Source organism: Carcharodon carcharias, chromosome 13 (assembly GCF_017639515.1).
Source record: "Carcharodon carcharias isolate sCarCar2 chromosome 13, sCarCar2.pri, whole genome shotgun sequence".
In the NCBI taxonomy this organism is placed as follows: Eukaryota; Metazoa; Chordata; class Chondrichthyes; order Lamniformes; family Lamnidae; genus Carcharodon; species Carcharodon carcharias.
In genome coordinates, this window is record NC_054479.1 from 49,107,908 (window position 1) to 49,125,066 (window position 17,159).

The window sequence follows — 17,159 nt, forward strand, 5'->3', positions numbered from 1 at the left end:
ATTCCCTCCACCACCAATGCACAGTAGCGCAGTGTGTACCATCTAGAAGTTGCACTGCAGCAACTCTCCAAGGCTCTTTCGATAGCAGCTTCCAAACCCACAACCTCTACCACCTGGAAGGACAAGGGCAGCAGATGCATGGGAACACCTCCAAGCCACGCACCACCCTGACCTGAAAATATATCACTGCTCCTTCACTGTTGCTGGGTCAAAATCCTGGGACTCGCTTCCTAACAGCACTGTGGATGTACCTACACCACATGGCCTGCAGTAGGTTAAGAAGGTAGCTCACCAACATTTTTTCAAGGGCAATCAGGTTTGGTCAATAAATGCTGGCATAGCCAATGTTGCCCACATCCTGTGAAAGAATAAATTTTAAAAAGAGTGACCTGGCTGTATTTGTGCATATAACCTTGAAGGCGGCAGGTTAGGTTGAGAAAGCCATTAATACAGCATCTGGATTCTGGGCTTTATAAACAGAGGAATAGAATACAAAAGTGAGGAAATTATGATAGATCTTATTAAAACATTGGTTCGGCCTCAGTTGGAGTATAGTGTCCAGTTCTGGGCTCCACACGTTAGGAAAGATGTGAAGGTATTAGAGAGGATGCAGTAAAAAAAATCAAAGATCCTCATTCCTGGAGATATTCTTGTGAATTTTTTTCTGCACCCTCTCTAAAGCCTTCACATTCTTCCTCAAGTGTGGTGCCCAAGACTGGACACAATACTCCAGTTGAGGCCAGAGCAGTGTTTTATACAGGTTTATCATAACTTCTTTGTTTTTGTATTCTATCCCTGTTTGTAAAGCCCAGGAAAAATCGTAGAACACATGACACAAACTATGATGGAAGATCAAGTGCCTGTTTCACAATGGATGTACAATGGGTGTTGGAGGACTGAACACCCATTTCATTTGGGATGTATGACAGACAACCAATTCACTCTCACCCATTTTCCTGCAGTGAGTAAATCTGTCATTATTTACTATTCTCAATTTTTGCGCTTGACAAAAAATATCCAAACTGTAAATCGCTTGAAGAGGAAGTAATTTTGTGTGTCTTGTCATTTACAAATTTACCTCTCTGAATTAGGCCAGAAACATCTCAGCATATTATTTATCCAATACATCAATCAGATCATTAATTCTATCTTTTTAAATTAAACTGAGCTCCTATAGTCTTGGGCTAAGGGAATTTGGAAGAAACTAATAAGGATTTTACTTTAGGCGGTAGTGACATTTCAATTAATGACCTCGACGCTCCATCACAAATCATACTATGGGGATGAACATTCAAACTAACCTTGGGGTTACTATTTTGCTGAGGGCCTGTGCCCACACGACCAGACGCCCTAAATAATTTCATATAAAGATTTAACATTTCAAGTCCATATGACTCCTCTTCACTGCTCTGAAGTCATACAGACTCAATATGTTAGCTCTGTTTCTCTCTCCACAGGTCCATCCAGGCCTGCTGAGTTTTCCCAGCATTTTCTGTTCTTATTTCAGATTTTTAGCATCCGCAGTATTTTACGGGCTGAAGGGAATACTTTTATTCTCCCTGCCTGGTCTGGATTTGAACCCAGGAACAAGCTGGGAAAGAGCGAACTTCTACTAAGTTACTGAACCCCCCAGCAAAACAATATAATAACAGAGGATGTGGGCAATCATTATGACTTTCATGTCAGTATATTATATGGTAAGTGCCTATGTGTTATATAGGGAATAACAGATGGTTAAGAGTGCTTCATATGGGTTTATAAATGGTTCTTGAAAGGGCAGGGTATGTTACCACCTTGAACATTCTCCTAAACCTTATTACGATGAACTTACTCCTGTTGCCACTACTCCAGTTTTGGTTCAGAAAATTGTGAGCTTGAGCTCCTTAACCAGGGTTTCAGTTCATACAAAATTTAGGACATAATCTAGGGTGACAATGCATGCAGTACTGCAGGAGCTTTTGCACTGTGAGCGGCAGCGTTCTTTGAATCAGGTGTTAAACTGGGCATAGTTTGCCTATTCAGATGAATTTTAAGGATCCCCTGGGACTTCTCCTGGTAGCCTGGCCAACATCACTCTCTTAACAACATAATTGGTCAAACTTCTCACTGTTTCTTGTGGGATGGCAGGATGTAACAAGTAGATTCCCACAGTAGTCTGAACTGGGGCCTCAACTTTTTATGATTTACATCAATGACTTAGATGAGGGGAGTGAAGACATGGTAGCTAAATTTGCGGGTGACACAAAGATAGGTAGGAAAGTGTGTGTGAAGAGGACATGTGGAGGTTGCAAATAGATATAGGTAGGTTGAGTGAGTGGGCAAAGATCTGGCAAATGGAGTTTAATGTGGGAAAATGTGAAGTTGTTCACTTTGGCAGGAAGAACAAAAAAGCAGATTATTATTTAAATGGAGAATGGCTGCACAATTCTGAGGTGCAGGGGGACCTAGGTGTTCTACTACATGAGTCACAAAAAGATGGCATGCAGGTACAGCAAGTTATTAAGAAGGCTAATGGAATGCTATACTTTATAACGAGAAGGATTGAACATAAAAGTAAGGATGTTATGCTTCAGTTATACAGGGCATTGGTGAGACTGCACCTTGAATAATGTGTGCAGTTTTGGTCTCCTTATTTAAGGAAGGATGTAAATGCATTGGAGAAGGTTCAAAGGAGGTTTACTAGATTGATACCTGGAATGAGTGGGTTGTCTTATGAGGAAAGGTTGGACAGACTGGGCATGTTTCCACTGGAGTTTAGAAGAGCGAGGGTGATTTGATTGAAGTATACAAGATCCTGAATGGCCTTGACAAGGTGGACATAGAAAGGATGTTTCCTCTTATGGTTGAGTCCAGAACTAGGGGGCACTGTTTTAAAATTAGGGGTCGCCCTTTTAGGACAGAAATGAGGAGAAATTTTTTCTCTGAGGTTTGTGCAACTTTGGAATTCTCTGCCTCAGAAGGTGGTGGAGATGGGGTCATTGAATATTTTTAAGGCAGAGGTGGATAGATTCTTGTTAGGCAAGGGAATCAAAGGTTATTGGGGTTAGATGGGAATGTGGAAATCGAAACACAAGAAGGTCAGCCATGATCTTATTGAATGGCGGAGCAGGCATAAGGGGCTGAGTGGTCTCCTCCTGTTCCTATTTCTTATGTTCTTATGTGCTGCCGGTGAATGGCTGGCATAGTTGCCTATGTCTCAAACACTGCTTATGAGAAGGCACCATCACCATATAAATTCAAATATTGCTGTAGAGGCATAACTGCCTTTTTTATAATTGGAGCTTATATCTCGCTCATATTTCGTATGGTTAATGATTCCTACCAGTCCCCCTACTGAGCCCAAATGCTGTTGTGTGGCTTTATATGCAATGACAGGAACTAAAGATATTTAATAAGATTAGTATGGCACTGAACCAGGATTTGAATAGGGTCACTGATAAGAAGAGAGAATTAAATGAACAATAACTCATTCCTTTTTATTTATGTGCGCAGTATGTAGAAAATAATGGCTATCTGGGAAGGATTACAAGGCACTAGACTAATTGAAGGGTACACTGACATGACAGATTTCATGAGCAAAACTTGAGCAGTTTATAATCATGAACTGAAGTTGGAAGATTAGATTACTGCCTTGAAATCTCTCCAGGTGTCTGTTAGTTTTAATTCTCTCTCAGTGTTTGATGAGGTGCTTTTACTCAGCATTGATTCTGGTTTTAATGCCAGCTGTGGCTGTCAGAACAGAAGCCAATTGCAGCTGCACAGAAGCAAGAAAATGTTCACATTAAAGGGCATTCTTAGGAGGGGGCATTTAGTCTGGCATTTATTGCCCAACTCTTTTCACTCTGAGAAGGTATTGGTGGCTCTTCTTGAACCACTGGTGTTGATTTAATACAGGAGAGTGGCTTGCTAGACCACTTTAGAGGGTAGGCAATAGTCAGCCACATAAGTGTGAGCATGGAGTCACATGTAAACCAGACTGAGCAATGTCCTTAAAGGGGGCATTGGTGAACCAGAAGGGGTTTTACTTCAATCTGACATTTTCATCATCACTTTTATTGACACCAGCAAAAACCAAATTCAAATTCCCAAACTGCCATGATGAGATCTGGGTACAGATACTGTACCCAGATTAATGATTGTGACACTGTCATTTTAATAAATAATTAAACATAGAAGCATAGAAATTAGGAGCAGGAGTAGGTCATTCTGCCCTTCATGCCTGCTCTGCCATTCAATATGATCACAGCAGATCCTCTATCCCAACGCCATATTCCCACTCTTTCCCCGTTCCCCTTGATGCCTTTAGAGTCTAGAAATCTATTTCCTCCTTAAATATATTCAGTGACTTGGCCTCCATAGTCTTCTGTGGTGGAGAATTCCACAGGTTCACCACCCTCTGAGTGAAGAATTTTCTCCTTGTCTCAGTCCTAAATGGTCTACCTCATATCCAGGGACTGTGATCCCTTTTTCTAGACCCCTCAGCCAGAGGGAACATCATCCCTGCGTCCATCTAGTCTGTCCAGCCCTGTCAGAATTTTATACATTTCAATGAAACTAAATTCCAGTGAATACAGGCCTAGTCGACCCAATCTCTCTTCACACAACAATCCTGCCGTCACAGGAATCAGTCTGGTGAACCTTCACTGCACTCTCTCTATGGCAATTACATCCTTTCTTAGGTCAAGAGACCAAAACTGCAAATACCCCAAGGGTGGTCTCACCAAGGCCCTGTACAGCTGCAGTAAGACATCCTTGCTCCTGTACTCAAGTCCTCTCACAATGAAGGCCAACATATCATTTGCCTTCCTAACTGCTTGTTGCACCTGCATGCTTGCTTTCAGTGACTGGTGTACAAGGACATCCAGGTCCCTTTGTACATCAACATTTCCCAATCTATCACTATTCTGTTTTTCCTCCCAAAGTGGATAACTTCACACTAATTCACGTTATATTGCATCTGCCTTGTATTTGCCCACTCACTTATCTAAATCACCTTGAAGTCTCTTAACATCCTCCTCAACACTCAAGTTTCCATCTAGTTTTGTGTCATCAGCAAACTGGGAAATATTACATTTGGTCCCTTCATCCAAATCATTGATATATATTGTGAATAGCTGGGGTCCAAGCACTGATCCCTGTGGTACCTCACTAGTCACCATCTGTCACTCTGAAAAAGACCCATTTATTCCTACTCTCTGATTCCTGGCTGTTAACCAATTCTCAATCCATGCCAATATATTACTCCCAAGCCCATGTGCTTTAATTTTACACATTAACCTCTTATGTGGGACTTTCTCAAAAGTTTTATGAAAATCCAAATGCGCCACATCCACTGCTCATATGTGCACCTGAAAAAATGAGTGCCGATTGGCAATTTGACCGCGGGAGGCATCACCCCAGCGCTGGATCCTTTCTAACAGGCAACCTTGTGCATCCAAGGATCGCCAGGTCGTGCTCTGGAGCAGCAGCTCCCGGCTGATATCCAACCACTCAACCCCACCCCACCCCCCATTCCGTCATCCTTTAGCCCACAGGGCCACCGGGTCTATCTGTAGCGACCGAGTTTAACACAGACTCGGAGACGGAACTTGGAAGCTTAAGCTGAGGCCAGTGCTGTGCACTGCACCCACCCACTGAAACTAATGACAAGATAGGAAGGGAAGCGGCCTTTCAATTTGTATTTCTTAAAGAACATGGTATCAGCGAATCTTACAGCACAGGAGACCAATCGGCCCATTGTGCCTATACTGGCTCTTTGAGCTACCAGCTTATTCCACTCCACCACCTCTGTTTCCCCATAGCCCAATAAATGTGCCCTTTTCAAGTATTTCTGCCATTTACATGAAAGATTAAAACTATTTTTTTTTCTCGCAAGGCTAAGCGTATTAAAGGTTTTATAGTTAATGAAGTTCTGATTTGCCTTCCTGTAATGAAGAAACAATGTGGCAGGCTGTGGTCAGAAAGCACCGCGTCATTGAGCAGGTTTGAGTCGGATGTTTGGGCAGACGTGCACCATGCATTAGGGAGGTTCACAGATGGTGGCTTTCAGGGACTCGCAGGCTGTCTATAGACTTAATCAAGGGCAAACCGGCAGAAGTTTTCCTTAATGAGACCCAAGCTTGGGGCTCCAGATTTTACTTTTGAAAAGAAGTGCAAGGGGTTTTGATTAAGAAAGGGAAAATTGGATTTTCTGAGCTTTATTAAACTCCTGCACGCACCCTTTCAGCAGAAGCCGCATAAACGCTTCTCTTTACGCTCCGTAAAACCGAAAAGCCACTTAAAAGATGTTTAACTCGCGCACAAACCGACCGCTCGCCAGCGTCACTGGCGAGCCTCATTGACTGGAAATGAAGTTCGGTCAGAATCGCATCGTCAGCTCGGGGGGAGAGAGAAAGATAAAAAAAAAGCGCTCTGCGATATCTATAATGACATCTTCCCGATCTTTGATCTCATTGTTTCCAAATAGAAATAGAATTGGACCCACGATTCTCAGACAGATATGAGACATCTTCAGGGGTTCCGAATGGGTTCGCGGTAAAACTTACTCACTCCCTCTCTCGCTCTCTCTCTCTTACGACGGAATACTGACAGGTCTGGATAGCCTACTTCTGCCCAGATATAGGAAATGTACTCAGCAACCTGGCAGTGTTAGCATTGCCATTATTATGTGTGTCCAGCCATGTGTTGATTTAGGCATTTACAGTATATATATATATACTTACTGATTGCTCCCCAAATCTATCACATGCATAATAATCTATTTCAATTCTCTATTTATCAATCGATATATTTAACTATATGGCTATATATTTATCTCTTTGTCTATATATTGATCTAATTATAATTATTTCTCTAAACTATATATTTATCGATCTGTCAATATATTTAACTGCCCACCTAGAAGTTTAGTCATCTGTCGACATATTTATTGATACATCCATCTATATACTTAGTCATTGATCTGTAGATTTAACCATTTGCCCAGCACCACACGTAAATACATGCCAAAGATCACAGAAGATTGTTTTATCAGCGCTGAGCTGTGAAGCCACACTGACAGTGATGGATTCGGAGCGCTCGCCTATCCCTCTCCAGGTTTGTACTGTATGCACACGCTGTTTGTCTCTATGGAATAGCTAGTGCCGGACGAAGTGAAGTGGGAGCTGAGCTGTCAGAAGAGAGCCCCGCCAGTCAGTCAGATCGGACACATCAACTTAGCCCCGTGTTAAACCCGCACCCCCTCCCCTCCCCTCCTCTGCCCCGAATGGGACTAAAAGACACAGCAGCGAAATGACTCACCGGTGTTCAACTCTGCCCATCCGAGGGTGACCAGACATCCGAATCCCATGCAAAGGGCGAGCGCCTCTACCCAGTAACCCATCGCTGAGCCGGCAGAGAGAGAGAGGGAAAGAGAGGCCGTGCAAAGAGGAGAGGGGGACGAGGGGCAGGTGGCAAATCGGCAACTCCAAAGCTGGAAAGTCAGGTTAGTTGGTTAGTGCCGCCTCCCAGCCCTCTGATCTCTAACTACAGCAGTATCTAAAAGGAGCCTGAGGAGTGGGAGGGAGAGAGCGAGAGGGATCCTATTACTGCGAGCATGTGACAGGAAGCCTGGCTTTAAACCTGCTTGAAAAAGACTATTAGCCACAAGCAGCACCAAGCTGTGGGCTGTGTCCGCACCTGCCAGCAAGCTGCTTCTCAACTCGATCTTTATATATCATTATTTTCCTTGAAATGTGTTTTTCATTGGTTACCTCACATGAAAAAATATTTTTTTGTCATAAAACTACCGAATTCCAAAACAATTACTGTCACCCCCTCCCCCATCCTCGATAAGAAGTTGGAGTAACCATGTTTAAGGGTTGCATTGATCTCGTATCTTTCACGTCTTCAGGGTGTCCAAATGCACTTTAACATCAATTAAGTGCATTTCTGAACTGTGAAAATGTGGCAGCCAAATTGTGCACCCCAAGGTCCCACAAACAGCAATGTAGCAAATGGCCTGATCACCCCTTTTTAGCTGCTGCTGGTTGAAGGGTAAATTTTTGCCCAGAACACTGGGGAAAACCTCTTCGAAGTAATGCCATGGAATCTTGTACACTCGTCTGAGAGTGCACACAGGGCCTTAGTTCAGATCAGATGATTAACATCGCATCTGAAAGACCGCACCTCCAGCAGAGCAGCACTCCTTCAGCACTGCACTGAAGTGTCAGCCTAGATTTTGTACTTAACTCTCTGGTGTGGGATTTGAACCCATTGGCCTGAATTGTCAGCTCGGTTGGGTGGGGGTGGGGGCACGGTTGGCATGCCCAAGAGAGGGGCCGGGAAACAGACCCCAGACAACAATCGGCCCGCTACCGCGGTTTCATGCTGACTGGCCAATTGAGGCCCACCCTGCTTGAAATGCAGCTTCCCAATGATCGGGTAGGGCCAGGCGTGGGTGGGGGTGTATCGTACGCCGGCCCCACTAGCAACCTGGAGGCCAGTTTAAAAACAGCGCAGGCAGCCCCTTGAAGGCTGCCGGTGGAGAAGCAGACAGTCTGCATTGCAGAGACGGTACTTGTGGCCTCGGTAGCGGCTGGAAATGCCAGGCAGGAGGACAGGTCGGTTGGGCACTCGGACCCCTGCTTTTCTGGTGAGTGCCTCGCTGTATTCCTGCAGGAGCTGGCTGCCAGGAGGGACACCCTTGTAGCAAGGGATGGAAGGAGGAGGCCATCACATGAAGAAAGCCTGGGAGGAGGTGGCAGCGCAGGTCAGCAGCCATGACATGGTGTGGCGCACATGGGTGCAATGCCGCAAAAGTTTTAAAGACCTGCTGCTCGGGAAGTGTGAGTACCGTGTTGGCATGGGTCAGTGTGCGGAAGTGTTAAGGGCTGGCCATCTCCCCATCAGGGGTGCTAGAGTCTGAATGCCAACTGTCAATGATGCCGGAGCTGGCCAAGGGGGTGAGCCCTGGCTGCTTGGACTGAGTGCCTTACGGGTTGAGGGCCACGACTTGGATGAGCCCTGCAAGGTGTTCCTCAGCTAGGATTGGCCAGGCTGCAATGGTGCTGCGTGCAGAGAATAGACTAATCAATGCTCCTCTGTCCTTTCAGGAGAAGACAAGCCATAGCCAAGCAGAGAGGGCACATACGGGTGGAGGGCAGCCCAACCTGCTGCTGCTGACCAGGTTTGACTAGGACATCCTGGAGCTAGAGAGCCGGCACGCTCCCCGTGCAACTGGGTGTGGAGAAACAGGGGTGTCACGCAATAGTAAGAGTGCAGTGCACAGAGGTGAGAGTTTCAGATTGTGCAACCATTCCAGTGTAATCTCTTCATTGATGTGACCCTCAAACCTGGTGTCCCCATTGATCATTGAAAGACGATGGCAACATGATGCGGATCTCCGTTGTCTCACCAGGATGCCTGGCATTAACAGTGACAGTGTGATGACTTTAACTAATGACATGTCCTTGTTCTCCCTAAGATTCACCAGCAGGCACTCTTTCACAGGACCCTGAAGAGTCAGCCCTGATGCCAGAGGTCCACTAGGCTTCAGCTGCACCTGCGTCACACCCACTCCCTGAACCAGGCACCAGCACCTCAATGCGCATTAGATCGGTGGCCAGAATGTCGATACATAGCGGTGCGGGCACTTCACACTCGCTTGAGGTGCAGGCAGAGTCAGAGAGTTAACAGGGTTCCGGCGTCAGAGGACTGCTGGAGACCAGGACGATGCAGTGTCGAGGGCAGATGATGAGCCTCTGGAGTCATCCATTAGACGGCAGATGCTGGATGTCCAGCAGGATGAATAGGAGGATCTGGTGGAGATCCATGAGGGAATGCGTGCCATGGCCTCTATTGTGGAAGAGTCCATGCGGAGCAAAAGCACTGCATTGACATTCATGGCCAAGCACACAGTCTCCTCCATTGAGAGAGTGGCGGCTCTCATGGAGAGGAAGCTCCAGGGACAAAATCAGGTGTTCCTGGGGTTGTGCTCAGACCTGCAAGCCCTCACACAGGCACTGAACTCAGGTAGTCAGAGCCAGTGTGGGAGATGGACGAGGCACCCTGTATCCCAGTGCCTGTCCATCAATAGTGAGCAGGGAGCTCCAGAGTGACCTAATGTTGGCGTACAACCTGCTTGGCATCTCTGCGGGCTCCTCTCAGGGTGCTCCAGATGACGGCAGCAGCTCCTCCGTCACTCTGCCAGTGACCGTGGCACCTGATGACTGGGGAGATGCCAGCAGTGGCACTGACTACTCTGTCCCAGGTAGGGCCAGCACAGGCTCCACTGGCCAGAGGATGACTGCCAAGGTCACCAAGGCCAACAGGACAGCAGAGTGGGCTGCCTCCAATGCCACAGCCAGCGAGGGGTGAGGGGGTGGGGGGGGGGGGGGGGGGGGTGGCGCAACAAGATGCAGCACTCACAAATGTAAGTTTAAGGCACCATTAGCACAAGAGGGACTATTCACGGGTGATCTTCTGTTCAGTTATGTTTGGTTTATATGTCTGCTGGTGTGGACATCAACACCAGTAGTGGTCATGTCAATGTGATTTCAATGTGACAATAACATTAAATTTGTGTTTGTTCTGATGGCCTGAGTATGCTTCACCTTTTACTTTTGGTGCAGGGTGTGCCAATATGTAATGCTGGGCATGACTGGCTCTAAACTTTATTGCACAGGCACTGAGTGGACTTTGGGTTCACATGATGGGGCATTTCCGACATCTGGGATGGAGGCGGCGGCCCTGGCATGAGGTGGAAGCAGATCTTGGCAGCCGAGCTGAAGGAGCGTTGGATCAAGGCATCTCTGGTGTCCCTGTCTCCCTGGAGGATACAGTGGTCTGCCTCCACACCCTCAGCATTGTCCTCATCATGCTCCTCTTCTGATTCACCACTGGATTCATCCTCTGTGGCCTGTGCAGCTGCCTCAAGATCCTCTTCCTCCAGTGGGACCGCACCTTGCCAAAGCCAGATTGTGGAGAGCGCAGCATGCTCCCACTCTGGAGAGTACTGAATTGCTCCCCCTGTACAGTCTAGGCATCAGAAGTGCGTCTTCAGAAGACCTATGGCCCTCTCTTTCACCACTCTTGTGGAGGCATGACTCCTATTATAACGCTGCTCTGCCTCTGTTCCTGGGTGGCAGAGAGATGTCATAAGCCACCTTTTCAACGGATAAGGTGCACTCGTGAACAACCTTGTCACCCAGCCATCCATCCAGTTGGGCTGGAGCACTGAAGAGTCTCAGCACCTAGGAGTGTCTCAGGATGTAAGTGTCATTGGAGCTGCCAGGGTATCTTGCAAAGACTTGCAGAATCTGCATCTTGCGGTCACAAACTATTATCTGCACGTTCATGCAATGGAATCCCTTCCTGTTGACGAAGGCACCTGGCTGACCCACTGGCACCTTGATAGCCACATGTGTGCAGTCGATGGCACCCTGGAAATGGGGGAACCCAGCAATTACTGCAAAGCCTCTGGCTTGCTCAGCCTGGCTTGCCTCGTCTGGACGGAAATAAATGTCAGTATCTGCCTGAACAGAGCTTCTGTCACCAGCTTGACACAACCGTGGACAACTGATTGGGATACTCAGATCCCCAACTGAATCCAGTAAAGAGCAGGAGGTATAGAAGCTGAGGGCCACTGTGACCTTCAGAGCCACTGGCATGGGGTGTCCACTCACACAGTCAGAGCTGATCTCAGGCCCAACCATCTGACAAATGGAGGTCACGGTCTCCCTGGAGAGACAGAGCCTCCTTCAGCATTGCACCTCAGACATATTGAGGTAGCTGCATTGCCGATTGTAAACCCTGGCAGCAGGATAGTGGCATCTTCTGCCACCCCTTCTGCCTTGGACTTCCTGATGGCCCTGCACCCCTCGTGCCTACACCTCTCCTCCCACAGGTCGCTCCCCTGGAAGCTGCATTGGGACACCTGGGGTCCTCTCCCTTCTGTCCCCTCTCTTCCTCCTCAGAAGAGGAGCCTCCAGCGGAGACCACAATCCCCATTACCAGGGTAACAGAAGACTCTCAGATGCCTGGAAGGGTCCACATGGTCAAGATCCTCCAGGAGCCTTGGAGACACCAATGAGTCCTCACATGTAGCCTGGAAATGCTAACAATGAAGCCCCAAACATAGATGAAGCTGCCAAGTACCAATAAGCAACCAGCAGCAAACTAATTCCAAAACGCCTCACTACTCACACTGGCAATGCTGCTGACCCTTTTTATCCTGCCCATGGATGTGGCTTTGCAAAATGTCGGCTGCTCATCAGCCCCATTTGCCCGTGTGATGAGTGTGAAACTGCATGAGCAAAGTGAAATCTTGGTCAATTGCCTTTTTAATGGCCTTAAGCGGATTTTTCATTGATGGCGGGTGCAACTCCAACACCCGTGTGTGCCCTTCAACCGAAATATTGCATGAGTGCAGGATGACACAGGGATGCTCGCCTGACGTCCTCTTGCGCGATTTCTCCTCCGATGGATCAGCGTAAAATTCAGCCCATAACCTTCTGAGTCAGGAGCCAGAGTACAGCCAACTGAGCCTAGGCTGCTGCTGCAAAATATAATAACAAATTAACTGTCAGCAGTTTGCTTGTGTAATGTACAGTGGGGTATAATGTAACTAATGTGAATTTTCTAGCGTTTTCCCCTTAAAGGGAGCTGAGACATTAAGCGGAATTTAATCCAGGCAACAGGGCTTTCACCTGCCAGCTGGAAATCCAGCAAGAGCCTTGCATCACCTCCTTTGGGGAAGGCCCACTGTACTAAGTGCATGTCAGGCACTTAACTGGTCAGTGGTGGGCCTTCCCTGAGATCAAGGGGCCCAGGGGCGGAAATCCCACACACCAAGAGTCATTGGTCAATCAGAGGCCGGCAGATCCTCACTGTCATCAGCACCACTGGGGGAAAGATGGTAGGTACTGGCAATGAGCTCATCAGATGGCCAAGATCAGTGAGGGACCCAGGCCACAGGGGAGTGAGGGCCAGAAGAGAGATAGGTGTTATGGGGAGGAGGCGGTCGCTGGCTGGGGAGGGAGTGGGTCAGAAGAAAGGGCAGAGGGTGGCACTCTGTGGACCCCCTTTCTCGATGCTGAATCACTCTATCGGGTGCTGGGAGCCCGCAAGCAAACATTATTAAGGTTTGCTTTTCAGGCTTCCCTCATAGCAAGACCCCATCTGCTGCTGTTTAAAAACCAATGGCAATGGGATGAGGCCCTTAAGTAGACATAAATTACCCCCTCAAGGGCCTCAATTGGCCTTGGGCTGGGTAGGCCATTCATGAGCCTTTCAAGCCCAGATTTAATCAGGGCAGAGGCGGAATGGCCCCTCCCAGCACTTTCTTGCCCAAATAAATGCCCCCAGCCTCCAAACTCACCTCAGGGATGGGCATTAAATTCTGCCCATTATCTGTGAACACTCTGTGCAGAAACAAACTGGAGAAGGGCCTGTCAGGAGTTATTGTGCAACAATACTTGAAACTGTGAATTACAAAAGACTGGTGCCCGGTGCCTCTAGCTCCCCTACCCTTGGAGGAGCATTCCACAGTTCACAGCTTCTGGGTTGCCTGGAATTGCTTGAATTGTTCCAACATGAGGGGAAATCTGCAATTCTTTTCTTCTTTTAGCCGTAAGGTCACATGGCTTCCCCCACACTTGCTAAATCCAGATTCCTGTTTATTAGCTCAGCACTGACAATGGACCGAATGAATTCACTCCATTATTGTCGATGAACCAGCTTGACTGCTTCAATCATCTATATCCCTTTCTGTGACAAGTCACTCTTGATACATTGTTTTTCCAGCATTTCCTTGGTCTCCCTTATGTTCCTGATCCATGTACCTCTGTCTGGAGGGCCATGGAAAAGGTACTCCAATGTTTCCATTCTTGAAAGCCTGCTCAAACCATTACTTGCCTTTCTTGGACCTTCTGTATGAGCCATCATCTTATTATATTATTTTTGATCCTTTGCATCCTGAATATCCAGCATTTCTCTCAGAAACTCATCTTGACTTTTAGTATCTTTTGTTTGTTAACTTTTCTCATGGTTCAGCACTAAATCCATTATATAACATGGAGATAACCACCATTTCATCAACTATTATCTTCATTTTCCCAAAACATCCACATCCTGCTTCCTCATCCTGCTTAATCTTCCAATCCTTTCCAGTTCAATCCTTCCTTTCATTTCTTCTTCACAACTCTCATTCTCTGACACTAGCCTACACAGAAATACAAACTTCTCCACCTGTTCAACTGCGTCCTCTCCACTGTAATGTGTGCATCTTCCTGATGCTTCCCAAAAGAAATGACTTTTTTCTCCTTAATCTGTGATCTGAATTTTCCAATCTCCACATTCACCTCGTCCATTTTTCACTGCAAATATGCTTTCGAACTTGCGTTAAGATCAATGCCATTAGCAAATCTGAGAATGTTTAAACTCTTGCCACTTAAGGAGGTTCCTACAACATCATCATTTACTGCAAGATTCATAACTTTTCCCAGTGCTAAGCTAAGTAAATCAGATGACAGTGTGCATCCTTGTCTCACCCGAACTAACCCATTCTGTCAGTTTCCTGTGCACTCCAATGACACTCAGGGACTTGTCATAGAGGTTTGCTATCAGTCTGACACTTTCTCAGGAACACCTTACATCCTCAAGACATGCCATATCCCTTCTCACCATACACTGTCAAATGCTTGCTTAAAATATATGAGGTTGTTGTAACAATAGATGTTTAGATGTTGCGTTCTATAAATTTCTCCAAACTCTATCTCATTGCAGGCAGTTCATCTAACTTACGTAATCTTGGACTAAAATCAGCTTGTTCTTCATGCAGTATCACTTGCACATATCTTTTCATTATCCTCTGCATCATCTAACGAAGATACTTCTGTATTTACTCAGTCAGTTGACTCCTGCCTAATTGCTGCATTTGCTTTCGTCTCCTTTTTGAAGATTGGCTACAGCCCCGATTTTAAGGTCAGTGGCGAATAAGCAGCAAGTACCGTTCATTATGCTGAAAGGCTTTTAGTGGGTTTTTTTGTGCAGCAACTTACAGTAATTAGGGGGCCATTTCAGTTCAACACCATCTACAGTGAACTTGGGACTCATGTGAATTGGGCAAGCAATGGTGCCTCTCTTCAACCAATCAGGTTCAAGAAGCCTTACTGAGACATGCAGGGCAGGACTCACATTGCGCAGTGCCAGAGGGCTTACACCACTTTTATGGGATTCCCTGCATCACCAACCCCTTCCTGCACAGCCTGCATAACACTCTGTGAGGAGAAAGGCGCTCAATGGGACCGCCCCAAAGTGAGCCAAAGGCTTTGCGATGACACCAATCCCAATCAGTTGAAGTAACATCAGGATACCAACATTGGGCTCTGCAGGGCCTGGCAGTGTCTTCAATGATCACTCTGTAAACTGCAAGAGTTGTGCTGCAAGTTGGGCCCTGCACAAGTGTTATTTAAAGGGTTAGACACTCATATGGGAGATAGAGGAATTTTGAAGAACTTTTTTGGTTGCCAAGTGTCTGGAAATACTTGGCAGTATTTCTGGAGGTGTTGCCCCACCCTCTCAGAGGAGGAGATGGCTTGTCTGCACAAGACTGCAACAGGTATGAGAGCACCCCTGCATCTGCAGCACAACAGGGAGCAAGAGGAGATTCTGCAGAGAGAGCAACCCAAGCAGGGCCTGACTGTCACTTTGCCCTCCAGTGAGCTGGCAGATGAAGTATCCTTTCCCAGTGACCTGGCTGCAGCCCACTCGTGCACTGCTGACCCCAACTCTGTACACACATCCAAAATATGTGCTGTTCTAAAAGCTGAGTTGATGGCTATGAGTGTTACATCAAGCAACGGGGCCTTTCCATCAGTGAAGTGCTGTTGCTCTCTCTCTCTTCCTCCCAAGGCTCATGTAGGAGGGCAGGCAGCAGTTCCTGCATGTTTGAAAGCAGGAAATCAGAAGAAGCAGATTAGACTGAAGGAAGGGGAGTTGGATGGGAAGCAAGAGGTCCACGGTCATGCCATCTGAAGCTTTCTCATTATGCCAGAAAGCAGGATGAGCGTACACTGAGACCTGAGAAGTGGCAAACACAGGAACATGCCATCATCTTCAGTGTTCTCTGGATTGCAGCCAGACCTATGATGTAGCCGGACATCTCCTCTGTAGGGCTCGGGGGATGTGGGTCTCCTTGTCCCTTACTCGTTTTGCTTTGCTCCCATGGTTATGGATCAATTTGTCATGCAAGAGAAAGGACAGAATGTCAGTGATTGTGTAGCACAGTATTTGGTGATGTGCCTGTGTCATGTTCCAGTGACCTGAGTTTGTCCAAGTCGAGTGGAATGCCTGAGGTGGCGACTGCGGCGAAGGGTGGTGCAGTGCATGGCGTCAAAACAGTCGCTGACTAAAGTCACCAAGAAGTTGCCTAAGAAGTAGAGGAAATCTCGCAAACAGAGCTATTTCACTTATATGTACAGGGTGCTGACACAGCTCCACCCTTCCACCAAGATCTTGTCCAAGGCCATGAATGTTATGAATCCCTTCGTTGTCGACATTTTTGAGTGCATCACCTCCGAGGCTTCGCACCTCATTCACTACAGCAAGAGCCACAACATCGCGGCCAGGAAGATCCAGAGCGCCGTCCGCCTCAAGCTGCCAGGGGATCTGACCAAATATGCCATCTCCGAAGGCACCAAAGCGCTCACCAAATACACCAACTCCATTTATGTAGATCATTCTAAAGATTATATTATTCAGTCAATGCTTCAAAAATTTTCAACACAGTCTATTAAAATGGCCATTGCAAATCACATGACCTTTTGGCTTATGAGCTCCCGACAGTCCTGAATCTCAAGCAAATACCTAATTAAATATGGACATTTGCAGCCATCCAGCGAATTCACACATCCCTTTGTTTAAGGATGGATCACTAACAAAAAAACTATAGCTTTCCAGCCAGCTCATCTTTCTGTCTCACCATGGACAAAAGAGACATGAAACTCAATGTGTGTTAGATAAATGTGAATCCATTGTAGTATGATGGTCTCTCATCTAAACTGCACTGGACGAATTTCAAAATGTTTTGAAAAAAAGGACTTTGTACTTGTACAAGTCACATGGTGAAGAGGCCAATTTATGCTCTATTTTAAAAATTCAGCAAAAAGCTGCTCAGAGAC

At 46.7% G+C, this 17,159-nt stretch overlaps 1 protein-coding gene and 1 pseudogene across 3 annotated transcripts in view; one reads left to right on the forward strand and one right to left on the reverse strand.

Annotated features, from left to right (window-relative positions):
* Nucleotides 1-7,500, reverse strand: part of kremen1 (kringle containing transmembrane protein 1) — a 253,321-nt gene extending 245,821 nt beyond the window's left edge. For all 3 annotated transcript variants that reach the window (XR_005944764.1, XM_041202488.1, XM_041202489.1), the window contains exon 1: nt 7,300-7,500. Coding sequence is in view for 2 of the 3 variants with exons in the window: in XM_041202488.1 (XP_041058422.1) it covers nt 7,300-7,381 (82 nt within the window). In the remaining variant the exon portion in view is untranslated. The remainder of the gene's footprint in view (nt 1-7,299) is intronic.
* An 8,865-nt stretch (nt 7,501-16,365) lies between these two features.
* On the forward strand, nt 16,366-16,830 carry LOC121286040 (annotated as a pseudogene).
* Nucleotides 16,831-17,159: the final 329 nt, after the last annotated feature.